The sequence below is a fragment of the Tetrao urogallus genome (assembly GCF_951394365.1).
Source record: "Tetrao urogallus genome assembly, chromosome: 20".
Classification (NCBI taxonomy): Eukaryota; Metazoa; Chordata; class Aves; order Galliformes; family Phasianidae; genus Tetrao; species Tetrao urogallus.
Window position 1 is genome coordinate 5,523,664 of NC_136833.1, and position 25,182 is coordinate 5,548,845.

Below are 25,182 nucleotides of genomic sequence, written 5' to 3' on the forward strand. Positions count from 1 at the left end.
GAAAGCCTCTTGGGTAACACAAATTTAAAGAACAAGCGTGCTGTGTATTCTCAGGTTGTCCTCAAGTGCAAGAATCCCTCAGCACGTAAGCGACAAACATCAACAAAGTCAGTGCAGAAATTCTCAGTTAAAAATACTTTAAGCTGAAGAAACTTTAAAGCGGGGCCTACAGTCCTGGAATAATTCTGGAACAGCTACAGGAGATGTCATGAAACATCCTGGTCCCAAATAGCCTTACAGATTAAAATTTAGTATCTTCATCTATTTTACAATAAATTTTAGTTCTGCCTGGTGACATTGATAAAATCCCTCACCCCTCCCCACCCCGCAAAGCCATGTGAGGTCACTGAGAAGAGCCTGCCAGAGTTACTGGTACAATTCAGAGCTTATTGCACTTAGACATGAGTAAGGCAAAATAACAAACTAAAAATAAAGGGATAAACTGCCCCCTCCCCAGAAACCAGAAGCCATCCTCTCCCTCCAGAGCGTGCACCATCTTACCTCGCACCAAAACCAGGCCAGATCCTGGCACATCCCTGCTCAGCACAGCCCTGGGTTATTGCAGGAGCTCCTGCTTGCAGGGACACGAAGGGCTGAAGGAGCTGGATGTACTGCAGAGTGCCAAACAGACTTCTCAAGAGTGGCAGTACACCTGTGTCTGTTTGGCATTCTGTATTCCCTGTCAGTGCTGCCAAGTACAGAAGTGGAAGATAAAGCTACTCTTGGGAATAAATAAAACCAAATATTGGGCCTTACACATAAGCAAGGAAATTCATGTTCTCTCATATGTATTTAATAAAGCAGCATTTCTTTGATTCTGTTCTGCTTATTTGATTGTCTAAAGCTGATATCGACATACAGTTAGTTACAGTAAGTATTTGAGTTCACTGAATACCCAGAGCTCTTCACATGAGTTCGCAGTATCCTTTGCAGTTTAGAACAACTGACATAACTTGGAAAACAACTGCAGGTCTCTCCTAAGTTGCTTTTCTACAGCATGAAGGGAGATGTTTTAATCTGTCTTGCAATGGGAAGAGTATTATTGCTGAGCAGAACCACTGACCCAGGCACCTGAACGCATTCAGATACCGCAACTTCGCTTGCACATCAGCTTTTTGCTACATTTCAATTTGTCCAGGGAGAATCGCACTATTATTAGTCAAAATAATTAAAGTTTTTTCAGTTACAAGAAGTCTTAAGTAAAGAACAAACCAGGAAGTTGCAACACATGTCAGGCAACTTTTTGTAATTATTCCGTAAGACTGACACACACAGCTGAAGGACAACGTAGCTACAGGGCCAGAGAGACCACGTACCACTACACTGAAGTTCAACAGCCACCTGCTGAAGGCCCTAGCATGGAGATGCTGAGCACAGGCTTCTAATCAGTCTTGAATTCTTGTGTGCTAAGACAGAACAAAGTAATGCCGTGCAGAAGCCACATGTCATGATATATTCATCGCAGACCAAGAACTATATCTGGCTACTCCTGATTATGTATTCAGATCACATGCCGTTAAATTTGCTACCCTGGGAGCAAGGGTTAGAGTCTATCATTTTATGGAATAGTTTTGCACTCTAAAATGCTGACAGTTTCCCTCTCCGAACAGACATTCAAAGTATGGTGAAGGGCTGGGCAGAACAAAGGTGGCAGTTTATCCCAGTTGGAAAAAAATAATAATTAAAAAAAAAAAAAAAAAAAAAAAAGAAATCTAAGTCACCACATCACAAGACTATTTTAGCTAAAAATGTCACTTGGAAATCAAACAGGGCCACGTGGAAATTGGTCTGAACACAATGAAAAAAAGGAGGGAGGAGTCGTAAATACAGCGATCTCTAAGTCACACGTCTCCAAGGAGCTGCCTCCTTCACATACGTGCTAACATTGGAGTGCTTGGTACCAGACGGTCTATTTGCTCACAATATTAAAGGGCATCTAGAATTAGCTATGGGAGATTTAAAATCGCCTGCCGATTGGATATAGAAAGGCTTGATCCAGAGATGGTCCGTCAGTCAAAGAGCGTGGATTCCCCAGGCCTTCCTGATGACTGTCTTGCAAACTGAAGTAAAGAGAACAGGAAAACATTTTAGAGCTACTTTGGAAGCCTGGTTTTCCACATGAAGACGGAGAACGAACCTTCAGAAAGCAAATGTGAGACACTGTCACCAGTTCTGTGCCCTAGCATAGTATGGCACTGCTTATGAGTTATAACCCAGCACAATGCTTACAACACTGACTAGTGATTTGGCCAGCAAATACAAATTCAGGTATGCTCTCCAGTATAACAGCCTTGTCTCTCCCAGGTTAGAATACTCATAATGAAATATATGAAAAACCAGTAAAAAAAAATTAAAGCCACCATTGCTTCTTCTTTCCCTGCGATGTGCAAGTGGTTGCTCTAAGCCTTGGTCCATTCCTAAACATCATTAAGATGCAATGCCAGACACATCCATTCTAAATGCAATTACAAGGGATTTGCAGTTCCTAAGTGCATTCCAAGTATTTGCAGGCACAACTTCTGCTTCAAGTCATAGAAACACGTGCATTACTGAAATAAGAACATCAGTAGAATTTACAGAATGTTCCAGAACATTTTTCTTACACTTTTCACCCAAATATTTCTTTAGAACATTCCTTCAGAATAATTCTGAAAGAAAACAAGAGTTTTGTCAAACTCTCTTGATACCTACAGTGCACAAGGAAGAAGTCACGTTAGTCATCTGCAGCTGTCATTCCTTTCACTGGATCTTTTTCTCTCATCTGAAAGAGGAAAAAAATATTCAAGTATTCATTCTCACATGATGCGATCTCTAAATTTATTGGTGTTGAAAAGGTTTAGTGTCCCTACTTTACGTAAGAGTATTAATACCACAGCATCACACAACAGTTTTTGTGATGATGCACATCCAGGAACAATTTAAGTTTAAGTTGCAGGTCTGTTAGGGATCTGGAACCACCATCTAAAGGGAAGAATGAATGTGAAATTACCCTGAGGTGTGTGAAGGAAGGCAATGGGGCAGTACGGGACACAAATCATGGGGCCAACGGACTCATTAAAATCAAATTTGTGTTTCTCATAGTAAGGAACCAGTGATACACCCCACTACCTGCTTAGAATACTTAGAGCTAAAAATGCTTTTAGTGAACTTCTTTTTGGAAACCAGGACAAACACGTCTGCTCAGATTTAAGCAAGCGCTAAAAGAAAGTATTAACGTGATAAATAAATCATTGACACTCATGCCCTCATTACCTGTGGGTCACTGTGTTTATTGGCTTAACAACAAGTTGAGAAGTCCCTAATGATTTGAAGGAGATGCCAGCACAACTGAGTCATAGCCAATTATTCAAACCACAAGAAGCATGACCTAAATAACAGGAGGACAATACACACTGTGCTATGACAATGCCGCAGTCTTTCCTCCATACTGGATAGAAGCAGTTCCTCACACAACCCACACGTGCCCTGCTTTTCCACTGACCTCATCCAGCTGTCTCTTGGTCTCGTCCTCCATCCTACGGATGTCCTCCATAGTCAGATCAACCCACTTATCAAGCCAGCAAAAGAGCTGCCGATGGAAGTTTGTGAAGAGACGCTTTTCTTGCTGCAAGAGGAGGAGGAATGAAACACACAAGCAAACTTATCCATAGGGCAATTAACGTGGATCTACCCAGATCTCAACTTTCAGAGATGCATCCACTGAAGAACCAGTTCCCTAACCTACCTTTCTACATAGCCACCAAAACTGGAGACTGGTGCTAGCTCAGTTTTATTCGTTTTAAACAGAATATTTAGAGCTTTGAATTCCTCACAGAAATGCACTTTTTTTTTTCAAGCCTAGGCAGCAGCCTACACAGTGCCCTGAAAATATCAGTGAACGCTTTACTAGTTTCCTTTGATTTGATGGCATTGTTTTGACTGAATAAAGCACTCTAGGCTTGGCTTACTCAGAACAAGATAGTTGGCCTGAAGGAGCACAAAAAAGGGAAACAGAATAAAAGTAATTCTTGACTTGCTAAAAACTAGAGGTTAGCAAGTACAAAGAGTAGGCATGCAGCTACCTTGCTTTTCTGTTTTGCAGTAACCCCATCCAGATCCTCCTAAACAATACTGTTTTCCACAGCTGAAACCCTTTCAGCAGAAGTAACTGATGTGTACAAGCTGCTCCAAGTTAGGGCAATTGATTGGCATTTTACAGGAGACGTTAGGCAGGACCACTGCTAGACAAGGGCATATAATGGCTCTTGGAAAGCTCTCATTAGGGAAGGACACTTCAGCTTTACCAATTGTGGTTTCACATTTGATAAACTGATCAAAACCATCTCGACTACTTCGTAATGGATTGAAGAACGCTTTGTTCAGGGCTTTTGTCACTGATACTTGAAATCCTGCAGGAGTGTGATCATTCCCCTTTAGTGAGCATGGAGTCCTGCCTTTGTAGAAGCAGTACTGCAGTTTATCAACATTAATTACCACGGAGTCGCTAGGATCTGAAGTCACAGGCATTTAATGAGTATGAATAACCACACCCTCCAATTCCAAGGTCTAGAACTCCAGCTGCAGTTCATGGCTTATGAACTCTTCTACACAAAAAGCTCTTTTCAGGATACTAATTATTCATATTTTAAGTTAATGAAACTTCCAACCATCTGCTTATTTTTTGAACACAGATTCTTCAAGCAGCAGAATGGTAACGGAAAAAGATGTTGAGAGCTCTATAACCTGCCAGAAAAAACCTCAGCTGATTAAGGTCAGATAACCGAAGCTGTAACCATTTCACAACAAAGTCTTGCCCGTGAGCAAAACAGTTCAATGAACAATTCAGATAATTATCAACTAACCTTACCTGAAGATTAGCTACAAATTTAATCCAACTGATTGCAGCATATCAAGCAAAGCCTTGACCGTATCGCTGAGGTGAATGCAGGTTTCAAGCTAGAATCTCCTGGTAGACTGCACTATTAGAGCAACCTGAGATGCTAAAGCAGATGGGAGATGAAACACCTAATTTCCACTTCTCCCTTCAGCACAAAGCTCACTTACCTTCTGAATAAAGTTCTCAATCTTATTTTGTAGACCCCACCACTTGAACTTGACTGTTACCAATTTGTAAGCACACATGTATGGACAGTCTGTCTGCTTCCCCAGCTCTTTCTGCAAAGATACAAAGACAGTTATTCAGGACTCAGGTCAAATGTTTCCAGGAAAGAAGCTCCTTCAGACACAACCTACAATTCCTCACAATCATCTTGCAGCCTTACACCTTGACTGTCTTCTCACAAGCAGTTTTGTCACATCTTTGCTCATCCTTTTGGCAGCGTACCCAGGAGCACAATGAAAATAAACCCTACTACCTCTACAGGTACCTCTACCTCTCTTCCCTCCATTTTGAACAGACACCATTCCTTCCTCTCCTTTGTCCACTATTTTTTTTTCTCTATTAAATTTGTGACCTACAAATCTTCACCATTATGATGTGGCTACTTCATTTCCTTAAAAGTCTTCTGACAAAGTCCCTATCTAAAACTTTTTGGGAACCTGTGCAGATTGCATCAGCTGGGTCGTCCACAAAATCATGAAGCCTTAAACATAAAAAAAACCAACAAAAACTCCACAGGGTTGGTAAGGCAGACTTTCCTACTTTCTGTTACAGAAGCTATATACATTCTTCCCAAGCAGATCATATCAATCCCAACTTCTGTTCTGCGTGCATATTAGAGATTAGATTACTAGAGATTAGGCTTGCACACCTGCAGCTCCGCAGATTCCATCTAAAGTCCCTTTTAAATACTGGTGTCACATTTGCCCAAATAGAGTTTCCAGATTATAGGAATTGAAGAGAAAGGTTGAACATTGCTGCTCGTAACTCAGCTACTTCATCCTTGAATTCTCCTGGCTGAACTCTTGTGCTGAAGGACAGACAGCTCTGGCAATTTCTTAGAATTTATTCTATTTGTACCAAACTTTTCCATTTCCTTTAACTTCAGAACAGGTTATCAGCTGAGGTCAGCATTTCATTCTGTGCAAGTGAAATCAAACACACTACAAACATATCTGTGGCCCTAAACCCCAGTATAGGTACAAGCAAACTGCTGTGGTTCCTGAAGTCATGCACAACATACCTTCCAGTTGGGACCCAGAGGTCCACGTCCAGTCTTGACAGATTTAAATTTTGCTGGATCTTCCTCTGCCTTGTAATCCTATTGGACAGACACACAAGATTAAACAAATCACCCTGCTCACAGTCCCACGGGATGTATTTTTCAGATGGGCAAAGATTAACTTCTAGCTGCTTTCTCAAGAGCTTCTGTTTTCAGACTTTAACATCAAGTCAGGCAGTATTCAAGAAAACACAATTCTTCCCCTTGTGCAGTGCCCTAGATGTATGTGAAGAAGTGGTACTGAACCAAAATGACCTTTGGAAGAACTCCTTCGTAGTAACACCAGCAGAAGATAAGCAAGCTCACAGGACAGGTTTCCTGTAATTGCTTTTCTTTGGAAGCTAAATACAACTGCTGCAAGATATAGCTATGCACTCCAGAGCTGTGGTATCTAGTATTTTTCACAGCACCATGAGTTTGACGACCCTGTGTTGCACACTAGGTAACAAGCACAGTTAATGTCACAACCACTACCAAAAAGAAGGGGGCATTAGTTACACCTTCTATTGCAGAGCAAATGTTCTGCAGCATTCCCTTCATCCACAGTGGATGAAGGCTGAGGCATCTATCCGATTCCTACCTCCATTCCAACTGAAATGAAAACAAACTCAAAGCCTCATCTGTTCAGTGCGAGAAGTGACAAACCAGAAGCATCCTCTACAAGAGTCTTCAGCTTCATGTAAACTCATTTGCTCTCACAGCACTGAATTCAGAGCAGTTGGTATTTGCAGATATACCTTAATAACAGCCTAACCTACTGGAAATCAGATGCTACTTGTGTGCTACCAATTCATTTCTACTGGAAAGAAAAACTGAAAATACTGGATTTGCTTTAACACCCGGAGGCAACTTTGTGAGCAGGTAAATTAGCCACATTTGAACTGTATTCAGAAATACTAATTAGGGAAACCTCAAATAGCATTCCATCTTTACACATGCTTGTTGTTCGGGTTTTTTTTGACTGTTTTCCTCCAGTAGAATACAGAAACATCCCTTAGCTTATTATAGTATCCATAGTGATTCTCTGAATGAAGAATGAGCTATATAATTTCAAGACACCAGTGTGAAGCCATAGGTCAGTTTCAAAAAAGAGATGGTTTAAACAAGATGCTGCATAGAAAAGGCAGCGCTGTTTTTTCTTGTTCAGCACTGTAATCAGCTGCAGAGCTGTAAAGCTGCACATAATACACTGTTACATGTACTACAAGGCCAAGCAACAGATTTTACAGACAATCTGGACAATGCTTTCAAAACAACTCCTCTTCTAGATTGCTTTAACATGCTTAAGGAATGCCTTCCTCTTTCTTTTATCCTTATTTGTTCTGTAACCTGCAACCACCCCCAGGAACACCGTTCATACATTATCCCTCTTTTAGCACAAGGCCTCCCACACCAGGGAGCTCTTACCCACCTACCATACCTTGGGAAGTACTTGAGATCGATCAGCAATATCTATGTAAATAGCTTCTACATTCTTCCATACATCTGGCTCCAGTGTATGAACCTACAGCGAAAGCACGAGAGTGATGTCATTGATTCAGGGACAACATTCCCATTCTGAGGCAATAAAAACCACATGGAGAGGCAGACATCGACTGCTCCTCCTTCATATACACACAGTGAACGTTCAGTATCTTGTAAGCAAGCAGAGGTGTTCACACAGAACAAGGGTCTGGGGACAACCCAGCATATAAGCAGAAGTCCCTGCTTTGCTAGTGCTACATGCACTTCCAACCCAGGAGCACTGCCAATAGTTCCATGCAGCAAGCCTCTAATCTACCAAGGAAAGCAGCAGTGTGATATTAGACATGAATAAAAGACATGATACAAGTACTCACATTTTCTTGCGTTCCAAGATCTGATTTATGCCAGGTTTCAATTTTGATCAGGAAGTCATCCTTCATATATTCATTCTGTCATCAAAAGAAAGCTTCTTATCATCTTTGCATATATAACTGGTCTTCTTATTAGCTACGTAAGCAGCAGGAAAGCCAACTCAACATGTTAAAACTTGGCTGGAGTTTGACATAGGGAACATCAGGTTTTAGCTGTAAACGCATCTTGTTTTTAGAAAAGCCATTTGATCAACAAATAACGTAAGATTAAATAAACCTCAAGTTGTTCAACCAAAAAAAAAAGCTAAACTTCCATCGTTTTAGTGAAATATTTTGAGTTTTCCCTCTGTGTGTTAAAAGCTTTTATTGAAAGGGGAATTTCTACTACTCTAAATACAATTTAGAAGGGGTACCATGAACTAGGCAGAAACTGCCTTTTCAAATGCAGTACTGCTCTAGCATTGAGTATATATTTGGATGCAATTCTTCAGTATTAAACTGATGTGTTGAGAGCTTTTCACTCTGTGAAAGGAAGGGACAAGAAGCACAGTTTTCCCAAGTAAGCAAAAACACTTTCCATTTCTCATTATTGCTGTGAGCAGAACAGGACTTCCAAAAGTAACTCTATCCTCCCTCAAGGGATAGAAATAAAAAGAAGCCTCTGAAACACTCAGCACTTAAAAAGGAAATATCAAATTCAGAAGACAGATTACTTGGACATAATGGCACGAGCTAGCTCTTCTTTTTTAAACAGTTCATTTGGGCAATGGTAAATTCCCATGTGTAAAGTTAAGATTCGTTGCAGTAAAGAAGGATCTCTGTCCACTGTTACAAAGAATTTGTGGATGTGCCACAGTTGAGAAGGGGGGGGTCTAACCTACATGATTGTATAACAAAAGCTAAAATGCCTTTAGCTCAAGCTAAAGAGCTTCTTCTACCCAGTACGCTTCATTTCAGATGCTACTACACATGCTTCCACAGATCATCAATAAAAACAATACTTACTGTAATAACTGGTCCAAGAAATCAACACATGAAAAGAAAGAGATACAGTACTTTAGTGAAAAAAACACCATGCAACAACCATCACCCTCCTCCCACTATCAGCAAAACAGGGACACTTCAGCTTCCCATCTTCAGCTTGAGCAGCAGACACTACGGAAGTGAAAAAACAACCCTAGAAGTACAAACAAATAAATAAACAAAATAGTCAACTTCACCCCCTTCTCCTCTGGAAATTCTCAGACTTGGAGACAGCCAGAGGAGCAGCAATTAATTATGTACTGCCACTTCTGCTCTCTGGAGTACAGCCAGCTGGATGAGCCAGCTGGATGGAATAAGTTTGTTCAGCTGACGGCATTTTACCAATCCTTTCTCAGCTTGCAGATAAGAAAGCTCTTGCAGTTCTGAAGCGAACACACGCTGGATTTCAGGCCAGTGCAGACCTCATCACTCCTGCATGCAGTAACCAGACCCTCTGCATCTCTACTGCTCGTGGTAACTGAGCTCCCTGGATAGTAAGGCTCAATTATTCAACACAGAATAGCAATTAAAGATCCTGTGACAGTCAGCATCTGTCCTACCTGAGCCACCAGAGTACGTTAACAACTCAACTCTAAGAACGTTTGAAGCTGGCGCTGAACTTTGGTGGTTTGTTCTGAAGTTTGACATGAAGACTTCACTAAGGAGTAATTTTGTTGCAAATACATTGTTTGAATTTACGGCTTTCCAACCCAACATACTGCAGACAGTATCTTATCACCTATCACACACATCCAACTCTCCTCGTTGCCTGTGCTGGGGCCTTGGGCTGCTTTAAAACCTCAGCCCTTTGAAGCTGTTTTTTGTTTTATTTTTTTACAGAAGGCTGATTAATTGGGTTGATGTGTTGGGGTGGTGAGAGAGGATAAGCAAGCAGAGCTGGGGCTAATTTTTAAATGGCTGAATTTCATCTTAAAGAACACTTCCCTCTCTCCTGCTAGTCCACATGAAACACTGAATAAAACCAGCAAAAATAAGCCAGAGCCTTCCCACCTTCCCATGACAACCTGCTCTTCCACAGCTATACAACATAATTAGCAGCTGCTTCAGAACAGATTTGCTTGCCTTCCTTATTTCTCTTCTACAGGGAAGATTTCTCATTTGTATGGTGAACAAATGAATCTCCTCAGAAACAGCCATTAGAACTTAGATGCTCGAACTGCTATGAATTAGAGCCTGAGGTGTCACAGCAATAGTGCCTACACATCCCAGCTTTACTTGTATCTGTTGGGTTTCTTGACATTTGACCATAGAAAACTCATGCTGACACCCAAAAGAGTGGAACACAACAAATTGCTTTTCTAAAAACAATTTAGAAATTGCTTTTATTTAAGGTATTATTAAAATTATTTATTATTTATATTTGTGATAATTAATTATTTATTAGGTATTATTTAAATGACACCAATATCTAAGTCAGACTGCAGGAAAGAACCCAAAACAAATCTATTCTCCTTGGCAGCAGCCCACAGTTATAACTATCAGGCATTCCTCACTTCATTTTTACTTAGTAAATGTATACAGCAAAATCTCATGTTACATTTGCTCAAAGGACCAAAGCAAGGCCTCCATTCAGAGCACTTGAAAACAGCTCACTACAGTGCAAACAGCATGGAGAACTGCAGAAAGTCACGAGAGGCATTTCGATTTCCTCAATCTGCAGCACTTCTTTGACATTATATTATATATATATATATATAACATTACATAATACGTATATTAAAGTAGTAACAGCTTTTCTGAGGATATAGCACAAAATGTAGGGATGGCCAACTTGACTGAAAAATAACATTGTGATGAACTGTTAATAAAAAGTGCTGTTTTATTCAAACTTCAAGGGCTGCATGCAATGGCTCGTGTGCAAGCCAGCAGAGCACAGCACGCTGATATTACCTTGGTGCAGGAGGACACGTGCACAAGTACCACTGAGTCCTACACTGCCAAACCAGGTTTAGCTCTTCATGCAGCCCTGGCTCTTAAGCTTCAAATTCCACTGAGAGGACTGAAAGCCACACTAGCTGTTGGAAGCCAGCACAGCGCTCTGTGTGCACAAAGATTCAGAGGCCATCACCACTGGCCTACAGCACAAATACCTGGCTGTACAACGACAGTGCTGAAGGCAGCCCACACCACACACGGTGGTTTCTTCCTCCTGCCCAGTGCCAGCAAGTGAAGGTTTCTGCAGTATTTCTGAGCTTTTCTTGATTCATGTCATGCTGGCAAATACTCTAAACAGATTTTTCAGCCTCCGCATAAAAAACTGCCTTCTGCTCCAACCCTCACATCAATACGCTTTCTATTTCATATTGTATGGGTGTTTATTACAGTTATGGGTGTTTATTACAGTTAAGGTTTTCTTATTTATTTATTCACTTGTTACACTGTTATTTCTAGCATACCAAAACCTAAAATCCTGTTGACTGTGATAGGAAGTCTTGAATGTGACTTTGGTATCGCATTTCTTCCACTTACGTGGAATTTCAGCAGTGTGGAATTGCAGGAGAAGCAGCTAGGAGTAAGAAAGCATGATAACTCCACACCTTTGTATCAGAAACAGGTGGAGAAGAAAAGGAGGAGGGGAGTATAGATAGCTATTACGTCTAACAAAAAGTCTATTGAGGTCAACTTAGATCTACTTTTATGGTTTAAAGAATTTGAAAGAACTGTTTAAGTTTAAAGCAGTTCAATGTAGCTGGCTTGGAAATAAAGTAGGGACCTAGTAGCTAATTTAAGTAATATGCAGAAAGGAAACCCCGTAAAAGTGAAAAAGCTGAGTTGCAAATAAATGTGCTTCAGCATAATGAACAAGGAGACACATTAAAACCTCATTCTGCAGCTGATGGCAGTAACTGAACTTGATTTTGAAACGTTCATTCCACTACCGCTGCTGTAGGTAAATTCCTGCACTGAAGTAATACTAACCTCCCCCACCACAAAGCTTTTTCTTTCTTTTAAAACAGTTCATTTCAAATTCTTTTAAGCTGCTGAAAAGGAATGTATGTTTCTATACCGAGTTTCAAGAACAGCTGGAATTTTTAAGTTTACAGTTCCCATTGCAATCGCATCTCTGCCAAATAGCAGAAATGCATCCTTCAAAGATACAATCGTAAGTTTGGAGACAAAGTTAAAGTTGCAAGTCCCACAGCAGCAACAGTCTGAAAAACATCAGTGGTCAAAGATTGCAGCTGACAACTTCAGTGAGTAAATAAAACATCCCAGCACTTTGCACAGCCCCAGGAGCCTCAACCCAGAGTTACAATGTACACTTGCTGGATGATCTTTGGATAAGTGTCAAGGTCCCACCCTTAAACAACTGTAGCATTATCTGTTCATCCTTCACTAATCTTAGATCCCACAGTTAAGAAAATATCAACAAGGTGACACCAAACCGCACTGAAAAGACAAAATTCTTCTCTGTTTCACCCTCGCCTCTTTTTTTTTCTCTCCATTTACTTTCCACCAGGCTACGCTGTGTCTGAGTACAGAAGAACTCCTCACACACCCATTTCAGTAGTGTTGCACAGCTGTTTCTTTGGTAGGAATAACACCCCTTTCTTGGTCTGCTCTTTTCCAGTACTGAAATGTATACACACTGTCATTCAGCAGCAGCACAGCAGACATGGAGCTTTCTTTCAACTCTGCAGCCCTGTATTTTGCTTTTCCTGACCACAGAAGGGATGTAAAATATAGAAATCTAAAATCTGAAACACTTTCCCCTACTGACTGCCTCCTTCCCTCTTCCTTCCTACCCACCTAAAACCAAGCAACCAAAAAAAGACCCAAAAGCCAGTAATCCACAGCCCTTCCCCACACACTCACCAGTTCTGCAGTAGGGATAGGCATTCCAAGCTTTTTCATGTATATTCAGAGCTCCTTCAGGGGCCAGCATTCTCACAAATGTTGGCACTTTGCTGCAAAATTTGGAAACAGGAAGGAAAGCTTTAATGAGAACTGCATGCAGCAAGAGCTGTGGCCCAGACACTGCAAGATGTGCTTAACATCACCAGAAATACAGATCCTAGAGACTCATGCGCTGCTAGAACTGGTGGGGTTCTCCTCAGCCCCAGAGCTGGGATTTCCAGAGATCTGATGGCGAGGTTAATTTAAACCCTATTTACATAAGAAATGAAGAAACAAAAAAGAAAATATACAGGCTGAACACAGGTTGATATCTAGGAGGCATTTGATCTTTTGTCAAATTGGCATCAAAATACTGGGTACCAGAATTCCATTTGCTTTAAGAAACAGACAGATTTTCTTGGGAACAACAGCCACAACTGCCTACAGCAGCAGGTGGGTGTTCCAGCAATGCTCTCTGTACTGTGTGCCAGCTGTTGTTATGCTCTACCTTACTTCCATGCCCTTCAGCCCTTATAAAATCCATAGTTTATACAGTTGCTGCAATCCCATCCCATCTTCCTCCACTTGCTTTTGCCTTTTAATCCTGCTTGCCTCTGGGAATGCTTCACATACCTCTGTAAGTGGTAGATCTTGTGTGTGTACTGCCCACGCTCTCCATCTCTCTCGTAGGGTTCATTCACCAGGACCTCTACTCCTTCACCTCCACCAGTTTCATTTTTACTGGCTTCTGCCACAGAATACAGCTGTCCCACTTGGTACTAAAGAAGTTAAAGACACGTTATTGTGGTTGCTATAATACAGCAGAAGTTATAATAATCTTGCTAGAAGAAGTCACGGATTAACTTATTTTCTTGGGAGAAGGCAGGGAAAAGGACATCCAGCTGTGTGCCCACATAAGCATCTCACTTCATTTCATGTTGATATAAAAAACCTGAGTGGTAGCAAGGAGAAAAGCACTGCAGATAAGAGAGCTACCTTTAACCCTTAAATCTCAAACTCAGAACCAACACAGATTTAGGAAAATGTAACATGGATGAAAGGAGCATCAGGACAACATTGAAAGAAAATGTAGGAGGTATCATTTATTTTTCTTCTTCACGCTTTGGCACACAGGTGTCCCAGTTGTTCAAGTCAAGTCAAAAAGAGAATAATACACTGACAGTCCTAAAGTAATAAACACATTAATTTATCCCAAAGAATTCCTTTTTTTTTTTTTTTTTTTTTTTTTTTTTTTTAACAAAACGGAGTGTAGGAGGGAAGGTAGGAAAGAACTGAAGACAGAAGACACGAGGCACTTGTAGGATCTAATTTATGTCCTCTAAGATACAAATGTTAGATGTGCAAAGTTTCAGAGCCCAGAAGAGCTAAAGATGAGGATCCTGCAAGTGCAATTCAGAACAACTAAGTTAGCAGCTTGAAATCAAGAGGTGCTCTGCACCAGAAAGGTTTCCAGTAACGTGCTACTACTTTTTAAGGCTGAATATGGTGAAATTACTCTTCTTAGCCCTCATGATGTACTAATATACTCAGAGCTCTCTTGTCAAAATTGACCCCAATCACATCAGGTCATTTGTCTTCACTGAATACCCGTTTCTCTTTGAGTCTAGTTCAAACTCAGTTTTGACAGGGCTTCCATAATAATGCATCTTCTTTCTTCTCAGTTGTCTTGATCCAAATCCAAAGGATCTCTTATATTAATTAGCAAACTCATTCTGAAAACTTCATTTAATGAAATAGCTGAATCAAGTAGTGACCCATGTGACCCCTGCTCTCACTGTACCCCTCCTATTTTTCCTACTAATTTTGTTTAGCGTGGGGGTTTGGTTTGGTTTCCCCTCTATGTCACACTTCCCATTAGTCAGGAGCATTAAGCCACTAACAGGGAAAGAACACCATTTCAACACACAGTAAAATTCTTACCTTTCAGATCATTTTTTAGTCACTTACAGACATTCTTTTGGCTGTATTAATTCTCAGAAATTACTCACACTACTTCCTGCTGTACAATCTCTTTCAGAAGAAGCATCCACATGTTTCAGAGGGAAGAGCAGAAGAAAATCAAGAACATGTAGAAGAGAGAACATTCTCCCATCCGCAGAAGATGTGAAGACCAATGCGCTCTTGCCTCTAGCTAAAGAGGATGCAGAGCTCAAAAAAAATGTGCTGAAAAGAAGAAAATTCATGCAGAGCTTTTTGAAGACAAGTCAGGTGAGCAGACAAGGCTTAAGAATGAAGTTAAAACAAAAGGTCAAAGGGAAGTGCCTGAAACAAAAGCAGTTTTCAGAACGCAAAAGCGATCAAACCAAGTGTTGCCAACGGCAGCACAGGGAGGCTGTGTGAAAGGGTAAACCACAGAGACAGACATCAGAAGTGCAGGGACAAAAAGAAAAAAATCGTCTGAAAACTTTACCACAAAGCAGTGGAACGCTGCCTAGGCCTTCTCCCATCTCCCTACAACAAGGCTGTGCACAAAGGATCAGGAATGGCACTTAACACTATGCAAGGGAACTCAAGCTGGAAAAGCGGAGTACTACTCAGAGCTGACAACCCAGAAATGCATCACTGGGCTGACACACCTTCAGGAAGAAGGAAGACACCTCCAGTGGCTAAGTTTCATTGTCAGAGCACCTCAAATAAAAACAGAAGCCAAGTTCTGCAGCTTTTGTACCAACTAGTGCTAACAAAGGCTGTATTTCCAAGACAATGCTTATTCGTATTGGGAGAGTAGAGATATGCCAAAGGTACGTTAGATATCCTGGCCTCAGCTAATCTGGAGCAGCGCAAAAATCACATCAGAGGGACTTAAACAAGGGCTCTATGCAGACTCAGACTCACCACAGAAGCATGTTAGGAAATTTAACAGGTAGTCAGCCTATCAAGAGAAAGAAAAAAAGAAAAAAGCGTTCATCCAACAAAAGTAGTCTATAGGAAAAGCAATCTACAGAGCACCTCCTCCTAGCTCAGAGCTACAGCTCATCTCTCCAGAAGGAGCAGGCCCAAGTTGTGCAAGCACCCCTCACTTGGCTGGGTGGTTCTTGCACTGACACCAGCAGATTGGGTTTCAGTCTGGATTTTGGATTGCAGGGTAACTCTCTGCCTTCTGACATTTCAGGCACTACACTGATGACTCCCTGCAGATGACCCACAGAGAACAGAACATCCACCTTCCTCCAGAAGAGCAAAACATGAGAGTTGTGAAATCTTAGAAGTAAGCTGACTTAGTAGGGTAAAAGCCACACGTACACTCATGGAGAGGAGAACATGAGTTTGGCAACTACAGCACTAGAGGGGCAGACTGCTTTGCAGCAAGTCTCGGGACAGGTCTCCTGAGGCACAAACTAATTCCTCTTAGTAACAGTTTCTCATTCATTCCTTCTCCCTCTTAAATACATGGGTCAAAGTTCAGGCTCTAAGAGGATAAGCCCTTCGGTTGGGCGTCTTCAACATTTAATCTTCACTGTTATTTCTGATCCTTTAATCGCATTGATAGAAGAGGAAAAGGCCCAGATAAAACTGTCCCAATGAACACCTGCTTGCGAAAATTAACAGAAAAATGGATTCTGGCTCCATGAAGAAGGGAGCATCAGACAGACGTATCATTTCGGCCCTGAAACATCTCTCCTGCAGGAAGTCACCTCCCTCAATGTGTGTCACAGCACCTCTTATAGAGCAGACAGCATATCTTCTTCACACCACATTTCATTCAGAAGGCTTGATCTCAATGTAGCCATCTTCAAGAACAGTTATTTTCCTGAAAGCAGCTTTGAAAACAATTAATAAATAAGAGTCTTTTGTGTTTGGCAAGCTCTTTCCCACGTGAGAGGAACAGAGAGGCAGCACAGAATGTGTACACACAGCTCTAATCCATACCAGCATTTCCAAGTGGCAGCTGGCGAGACACCCACACAGCAGCTCAAGATCTTGCTCTCAAAGTCAGCACTGTGCAACACAATGCTGGTCAGAGAAAAGAAGAGTATAGGTAAAGACCTAAGATACAACAAGATATATAACTTTTTTTTGTTTCTCGTAGTACAAGAATGTCTGAAATAACACAGGAGAGCAGCTTGCAGCCTGCACTTATGCAGGACCAAATTCTGGCAGAGTTTCCTAGCAAGACAGTTTGCTATGGTCTAACTCCTACACCCAGCCTTCAAGTTTTAGTCATCACCAGGGACTCTCTTGCACTGTTTTATTCCCCATCGTAGCAGTTGCACAGCTAGCTATTTTCCACTGAACTCTACATCTATTAACACCTCTCCACTATCTTCCTGATCACTGTTTTTGTCTTGAATTCCTTACTATCAGTTAAGCTCCATTTGTTAGGGGTGAAAGGACTGAACAGAAAATCCCTGACATATTATGGAACAACACAGAAGACTGCCTCAGCCCTATTACAATGCCTTAAAGACACAACTGTTCTCATCCTCTACATTATGTATGAGCACCATACTTCCAGCAACAATCTGCATGCTGAAGGAGTGAACTTCTCAGTCCCTCAAGTAAAAATTCCTTCTATTACATCTCCTACAGACAGAAATGCTCCATGAGGAGCTGCACAGCAAAGAGCCACGGCAAGTCTCCAGAGCCCTGCTCAGAGTTCTGCCAGCAAGGAAATTCTTGAAAGCAATAGAGTTGGAACATGTGTTTTGTAGTACAGACAACAAAGTAGTGACCAAGTGATGCACAGATGTATCAGCATCTCTCTGCACAGGAAGGAGGATGAAGATACACAGACCCAAAGCAGTAGTCATTCCTTCAGTTAATATGGAAATAAACCTTCTTAAGCATGCCTTTAAAACTACCATATGATGCAAGTGCATGTGCAAAGCTTAGTGAATGTAAGAACTTTCTGCTTAGGGAACTGCTTCCTGAAACCTAGCCTACAGATCACATGAGAACCACCAGATCTTGGAAAGGGAACACAGTAACAATATATGAGCTTGGGGAAAAACAGCATTTAGTAAATTGGTGGATTGTCCTCATCCCAGCATACTGAGGTGTTCCCTCCAGAATTCTCATTTCTTCTCTTCTAACAGTATATGCACTGCATTTTACAGACTTTTCACTATACTCAACTCTCTGGAACTCCTTGGATCCAGAGGAGAGGAATGACCTCAGAGCATCCTCTGAGAAGGAGGCTGCAAGAGAGCAACGCAGTTACATACAGCCTGTAAACCCAGTTTCCACAGAAGCAGCCTGAAGACAAGGCTGAAAACACGCCTGGCACTGAACAGCCAGCAAGGGAGGGAAAAGAGCACAGTGAGGGACTCGCTTTAACTGGATGAAGTTTAATCCCAGTATCAGAGAACTCGGAAAGATCCTGTGCTGGGTTCCATCCAATCTAACCCCCTCAAAGAAACAATCTGTATACTGATGCTATAACTTGCTCATTGCACAGCTTGATACCTAGAGGCATATCACTATGAGGCAGAGCTCCTGCTAAGGACTTCCATTTATCGAGCTCTGCAGTATCTCACCATTTAGACACTGCTTTCTTAAACGCTTCCTCTGCCGCTTGCAAGTTTGCATTCCTTGTTTACCTGCTGATGTTTGTGTTAGCCCATCTTTTGGCAAGGACTTCCTCACACAAGCAGCGTTCAGGCACAGCAGAAGATCTAAATATACATACCTAATACTTCAGTAAAGCTTCTGTTAGAATTGTTTGAAACAGAACCATGCAGAAAACATATAAGCTATAGGTATGGAGTACACGACAGACAGAAATTTGGTATGTCCCAGTCCTGCATCAAGATAATATGCAGACCTAAAATCATTTTGGTGACAGGCCTAGATTGCCATCAGCATGAGACGCCTTCCTGAGCCACAGGAATACGAAACTCAGCTTAGATGTTTCCTTTTTACCAAGCAGTCTCACGGTTGCTGAAACTGCACCAAGATCTGAAGTGTGCTCTGTCAAAACAGTATGGAACTGACAAAGGAGTATGCTTAAAACAGTGCTGCCATGATCCAGCTTACCACTTCTGTACCATATCCAGGGAAAAGACAAACAAGAGTCCTGTTACTGCAGCTCCTCCTAACAGTTAGAGCAAGGCCTTCATCAGAACTTGCAAAAAAAAACCCAACAAACCAAACCAAAACAACAACAACCTTTCTACAGACAGATATCCTGCAAGAGCAGTGTTCAACATAGAAGAGGAAAGGGAAGCTGCAACTCCCTGAGAAAAGAGCAGAGAATCAGCTACAGATTCTGCACAGCTATTCCTTGGCTAGCTTGGCAATCAAAATCAGTGCCTGCATTATAAATGACATTTCTCCTTTCAATTAGAACTTTACATAAAGAACAAGAAAGCTTTCTTTCTGCAAGATCTAGAGAAGAGTTTTTAAAAGTGCTATGACGTAGAGATACAATCTTTCTTTTGCTATACCACCCTCACAGAACAGAAGAATTGATTTCAATTCACAAAGCAACAAGAGAGTTCTAGGAAAACACAGACCAAGGTGTAATTTAAATTTGTATTAAAGCTTTCTCTTCATGTTAAAGAAAAAGAACAATTGCATCAATTAAAAGGAAACCACTTCAGAACAGTCTGACAAGTTGAGATTTATCATCATATCTGGACGTACTTCATACCTCAGTCTTAAGAAATGAAATTATTTGATCGAAACATAGCGAGTTAAAATCATACAGAAGTCCTGAAGTTGGTGTATCTGTTTCGTGCGTTTTCCAGCTTTTGTGCAAACTGCTTTGATCACAAGTTTATTTACAGCCCTAGAGAAAGGAAGCAACAAGAAAAGGACTCACCTCCTCCACAGACACAGGCAGGATAACACGGCTGAAAGAGAACACAGAAACAAGAAAGTTAACAAATACAGCTGCAAAATTTAGAGGGCGCATTTCTCACAGCAACAACCACACAGCTCTCATCTCCCCACATAACCCCAGTGTCCACCTAGCACCAGCACCCCTAGCACATAACCCCTACTTTCAAGGCTGTTTATGTAACAACCTCAGAGAAAATCACTGACGTGGTTTGGCATAACTGCAATCCTATGCTACAGCTAGTAATAATATTCTACCACCCTGCAAGTCCACGCACAATCAAAACAGTTGCACGCTCCTTCTCACGACATCCTTTCAGTAGTCACGTCTTAATTCTCTTCAAGTTGCTGAAGAGCACTGCTAAGTGCTTCGAGAGTTTTGTACAGATTTGTCTTAGTTACAAGTCGTGGAGGATTTGTTTATATGTCCTGTGCCATAGGAAGGAACACCACACAGAGAAGTGCTGGGAGGCTTTCTCAGAGCTGACCGCAAAGGAAGGCGCCGCCATTTCTACATGTGAGTCACTGCGGTTTCCTGAACGCCTCTTTGAATCAACTGACTGGGTTCTGGCTGGTTTTGCTCCGTAGACCACTGTGATTTCTTGAAAATACAAGAATAAATCCAAACTCAAAGCTGACAGATGCATGAACTTTAAGGCATTTAAAAAGTTCTTATTTTTCCTCTGAAATTAGATTTGAGTTCAACTTCTGCTTTCAGTAAGGATGATGGTGAAACAGGGAACCAGAACAAGGCTCAGATATGAAATGGACACAGTTACCATGGGTAGAAGAAATCTCATTTCCTTCTGAATTAGGATGCATTAGGATATATTGGGATTAGAATAAAAGTCCATTATATTAATAACCGTTTTATTTTTTTTAACATGACTGGTGAAAATGGAACATTTCTCCTAGACTAAAGGAATGTTAGCAGCAAGATACCACAAAAGAAACTGAAAGAGGGGTAAAAGTTTAGAGATTTTGCAAGATTTCTTATGACAGCAACTCTTTATGCTGGCTGCGCACTACTGTAGGAAGAGCTACTGAGAATTGCAGATGAAGTTCAGCATCAATAGAAGCTGAATAATACATTACAGGCATTCATTTTCCCCAACACATGGGGTAACAAGCCCCAAATAAGCCATCACCAACATTTATCTTGGTGCTGCTATGGGAAAGCATCTGAAACTATCAGTTCAGTAGTGTTCAAAAAATAGATGAAACATCAGAAATTGAAGCACGCTACGTACACAAACATAAATGACAGTTATGCCACTGTAATCTCTCATGCATCAGCACCTTGAATCCTGCATATAGTCCTGCTCACCTCACCTCGAAGAAGGTACAGAACAAGTGAAGGGGGACAAAAAAAGATTATGTGAGATGGGAAAAAGCTTCTGTGTGACAACAGAGCAGTTGTATGAGGCCCTTCATCTTAGGAGAAAGGACAGCCAGAGGGTTAAGATAAGGCTGTGTTACAGAGCCACAAATGGTGCTGGAAAACGAATGGAGAAGGAATGATTGCGTCTTACAGCAGGAACCCAGGTCAGAACAAAAATCATTAGGTAACAGATTTTAAACCAATCAAGTGTGCTTTGTTACATCATGCATATTAAGCTATGCGATTCCCTGCCAAACACAAGAAGTGTAAGCAATTGTAAAACAGGATTTGAACAGTTCATGGAAGTTCATGTGCCACCGAAGAATGATTGCTCCTCTCAGTATTTGTACGCTGTCTCCTAAAAATATCAGCTAGGAGGCAAGATGGAACAGGACCTTTGGTCCAATTCAGTACGACGTTCCTGACATAGGGGAGAAGTTTAAAATGGGAAAATGGCTTGCCACAGGTACAATGTGCCACCAAACGTGGCACCGGTTAATTGGAGGATTGAAAGAGGAGGGATAGGATAAGCAAAGGTGAAAAAGCAAGGAGTGAGGAAGGAAAAGTGATGTTGGAATGGATTTCAAATAATGCCTTTTGAAGATCTGGCATAAAAAGATTGATGTAAGCTAATGAAATTTTATGTAAGAAATCAAAAAGCACCAGATCTGAATATTATCTTATAGTTTGATGTTCACCAATGGAGAAACAGAAACACGAAAAAGTTAAATAGTTTGCAGTTTGTTTTGCCTAGCAAACAAAGAATGCAAGGGATGACCAACATTTGTAGGTCATCAAGTGATAAAGGAGGAGGAGGAAGAACTACTCCATAGGATCCAGAGAAAGAGCCTCCCAGGAGCAGCAGAAGGAACAAAGAATCCTAAAAGTTTGGGGCAGAGATGGATCAAATGATGAGAAATGATTACGGCGCGGTTGCCTGCCACACCAAGGGCAGGAAAATGAAGAACACTGAACATGCCTCCTAAATTAAAATATGCCTCGACTGACAGCAAAGGGAAGTTCTGCTGCAGAGAAGGTCAGTGTTGTTATCGTCACTTCGCAGGAAAGGGAAGCAAGTCTCCACGCTCAGATTCTCCTCAAGGTCTTTGATGCAGTTTAAATCCAAACAGAGAGAGCATGCAAGCAGGCAGGACCTCAGCCACCACTTATGAACCTTGCAAGCAAGCAGACAAACAACCATAAAGCTTATCTGGAACACGGCTAGGTATGAACGAAAGATAAGCCCAAAAGACTATTAGGGCATCAAATGAAAACTTTAGATCTACCACTGCACAACCATCAGTAAAAGAAGCTGCACAGAAAAGACAGATGATGCAGACTGACAATAAAAGACGTGACACCACTTTTTATCATACTGTTCTTATCCACAGTGTCTCCTCAAATACCTCCGGAACACACAGTAACACCCTTTTGATTTAGCAGGGAGGGGTCACAGAGTTGGAGGAATCATCGGCTCGGGTGACACACAGCTGCAGCTCACTTTTATTTTTATGACTTATGCTGGGTAGGCCGTGAGGTACCTGTATGTACCAGCAATAGGGAATGGCTTTCAGTATCCAGGTCATGCCAACACAATAGTTTCCATATGCCTTGAGTAACTCTCACCCAGAACATAAGATAACAGTCTAAAGCCACCTCTGATAGCATGCAAAATGGGCAACTTTTTACACGCAACGTCAAGGAAAACTAACAAATACCAGCACCAACAGTGACAACTCAGAACAGAGAACTGTTGGAGCTAGTTGGGCATCCCAAACAGTGAGGAATACATGCACGTATGGTTAAGCATAGTTCAACCTTGAGTGTCCTTAGAGCCACGTACATCTTAGAGACACAAAGAACGGAAGGGAGAAAAAGAAGAGTACAATACAGAAGATTTGGTGACCCTACTGAAAAAGAAAAAAAGAAAAAAAAAGAAATGGAAGCCTGTAAGAATGAACACATTTAGTAATTCCTGTCTTTTAACCTTCAGTCATAATGTTTACTCTCCACACTTGATCTCTGGAAGAAGCAGAATAAAAGACCAGCAGGTATTTTGATCTGGTGGTGTAAATGATAATTCCAAGTAAAATGACTTTTGGAAGTCATCCTCACCAAAATTAACTTCTCATACACTCAGAAGTCTGAACATTTTAAGTACATATGTTCCATCTTTACCAGATGCCCTGTAGGCAGCACAGCTCACTGGCAAGTGAGCTTTACCGCAGTACAGGACAAGAAATTGAAACTCTAAGCAGAAGCATGAAAACAGATATATGGACTTGAACAGAAATAAACCAGACAGGTACTCTTAAAGGCAAACTGCCTTTACCAACTAAATTTATAGGAAAACATTCACAAAAAAGATGTTAGAGAAGACATTACTTCTCACGCATCTGAAACTGAGTGCTCAGCTGTGCTTCTGTCTGCTTGCACTACAGAAGGTAACACTGCCTCAGTGTTACACAGACCAGTCCTTGAATTCTACACCCTCATTGTTGGATAAAAATAGCAAGGGTTTAAACATTAGCAAAAAAAAAAAAAAAAAAAGAAAAAGAAAAAAGTTAGTCAAGCTTTAAGACAACTATAAGGATCAGTACAACGTTCAATAGAGTTCTAACATTTAGATCCAGACCAGGTCCACGATCTGGCAAAGCTGCTCTAAGGAAGACACCGTCGCCTAGGTAAATATGTCTAAGAGGACTGAAAGCACATTTTATCATTAGGGTCACAGCTACCTTCCATAAGGAAAAGGGTGGAGGGGGAAGGGTGGACAAGGGGAAATGGTTTTAAGCTGAGGAAGGAAAGATTTAGGTTGGATGAAGTTCTTCACAGAGAGAGTAGTGAGGTGCTGGAACAGCTGCCCAGAGAGGCTGTGCATGCCCCATCCCTGGAACTGTTCAAGGCCAGATTGGATGGGGCCCTGGGCAGCTCAGTCTGGTATTAAATGTGGAGGTTGGTGGCCCTGCCTGTGGCAGGGGGGGTTGGAGATTCATGATCCTTGAGTTCACTTCCAACCCTGGCCATTCTGTGATTCTGTGGGGGGAAGGGATGGAAGATGTGCAGCAGCAGGCACAGCCTGCAGACACCCAGCCAAAGTGCGTCGGTCCAAAGGAGCGCACAGTGTCGGCATGCATAAAGGCACTGAACAAAAGACTTTGGAAGCAGCAGTGTGACTAATTGCCACACACCGCTGGGAGGGATCCACCAGGCTGTCTTCTACCTCTCCTTTTTCCACCGCCAGGCAGAAAACTGCAGCAGCCTCGGGGAACAGCAAGGTGAGGGCTGCACACCAAATATCCCGATGAGACGCTGGGTCTCAGCTGGAGTTGCCTCAGCTGGAGTTGCCAGCTAGCTGCTAAAGGAGAGGAATGGGATAAAAAACAACGGGGAGGGGGGAAGGGGGTAGAGGAATCGCAGCATCCCATCGAAACGCCGTACCCAGCGGTGACAGACGGCTCCAAAGGCCGCGGGGACACCAGCACCGCCGGTTGTGCTCCCGGGAGGGGGAGTGGGTCACCGCACCCCTCAAGGCAAAGCCGCAGCGATACCCGAGCGGAGGGCACCCCTCAGCCCGCCGTGACCTTCATTCCTTCATTCCTCCTTTCCTCCATTCCCGCCACCCCCGGCGGCGCCGCGGCCCTCACACAGCTCCCCCCTCCTCACACGGCGCCCCCCCCACCCACACCTCAACCCGCAGTGCGGGGCCGGGCCGCCCCCGCACCTCCTCACAGCGCCGGGCCCGGGGAAGAGGGGGGGGGGGGGTGAGGGGAGGACAAGCGAGGGGGCGAAAAGAGAAAGAGTCGGGGGAAAAGGGCCGCCCGCAACACTCACTATTCCTTGATGAGCACCATGGCGGAGCCTCCCGCCCGGGACGGCCACGCTGAAGGTGACGGGCGCCTCCCGGCCGCTCCGCTGGACCGCGCCGCACCGGGACGGGGGGGGGGAAGAGGGGGGCAGGGCGGCGGGAGCAGGGGCGGGGCGTTTCTGCGGCAACCGCTGCGTCACGGCGCCACGCAGGCGTGATTACGTCAACAGCGCGCGCGCCTGGCGGGAGGCGCTGCGTGTGTGGCAGAGGGGGGGGTTGGCGGGCGGTGGTGTTGGCGTTCTCTGCGCTTCCCTC

General features: G+C 42.5%; 1 protein-coding gene across 1 annotated transcript; it reads right to left on the reverse strand.

The window, feature by feature from the left end:
- Positions 1–2,713: 2,713 nt before the first annotated feature.
- Positions 2,714–24,913, reverse strand: PITPNA (phosphatidylinositol transfer protein alpha; the record flags this gene model as incomplete). The annotated part of the gene is made up of 10 exons (XM_079545153.1): positions 2,714–2,761; positions 3,482–3,604; positions 5,044–5,154; positions 6,123–6,200; positions 7,582–7,665; positions 8,000–8,074; positions 12,849–12,948; positions 13,511–13,656; positions 19,662–19,692; positions 24,894–24,913. The coding sequence occupies 10 exons, from the start codon at positions 24,911–24,913 to the stop codon at positions 2,714–2,716; spliced, it is 816 nt and encodes a 271-aa protein (XP_079401279.1).
- Positions 24,914–25,182: the final 269 nt, after the last annotated feature.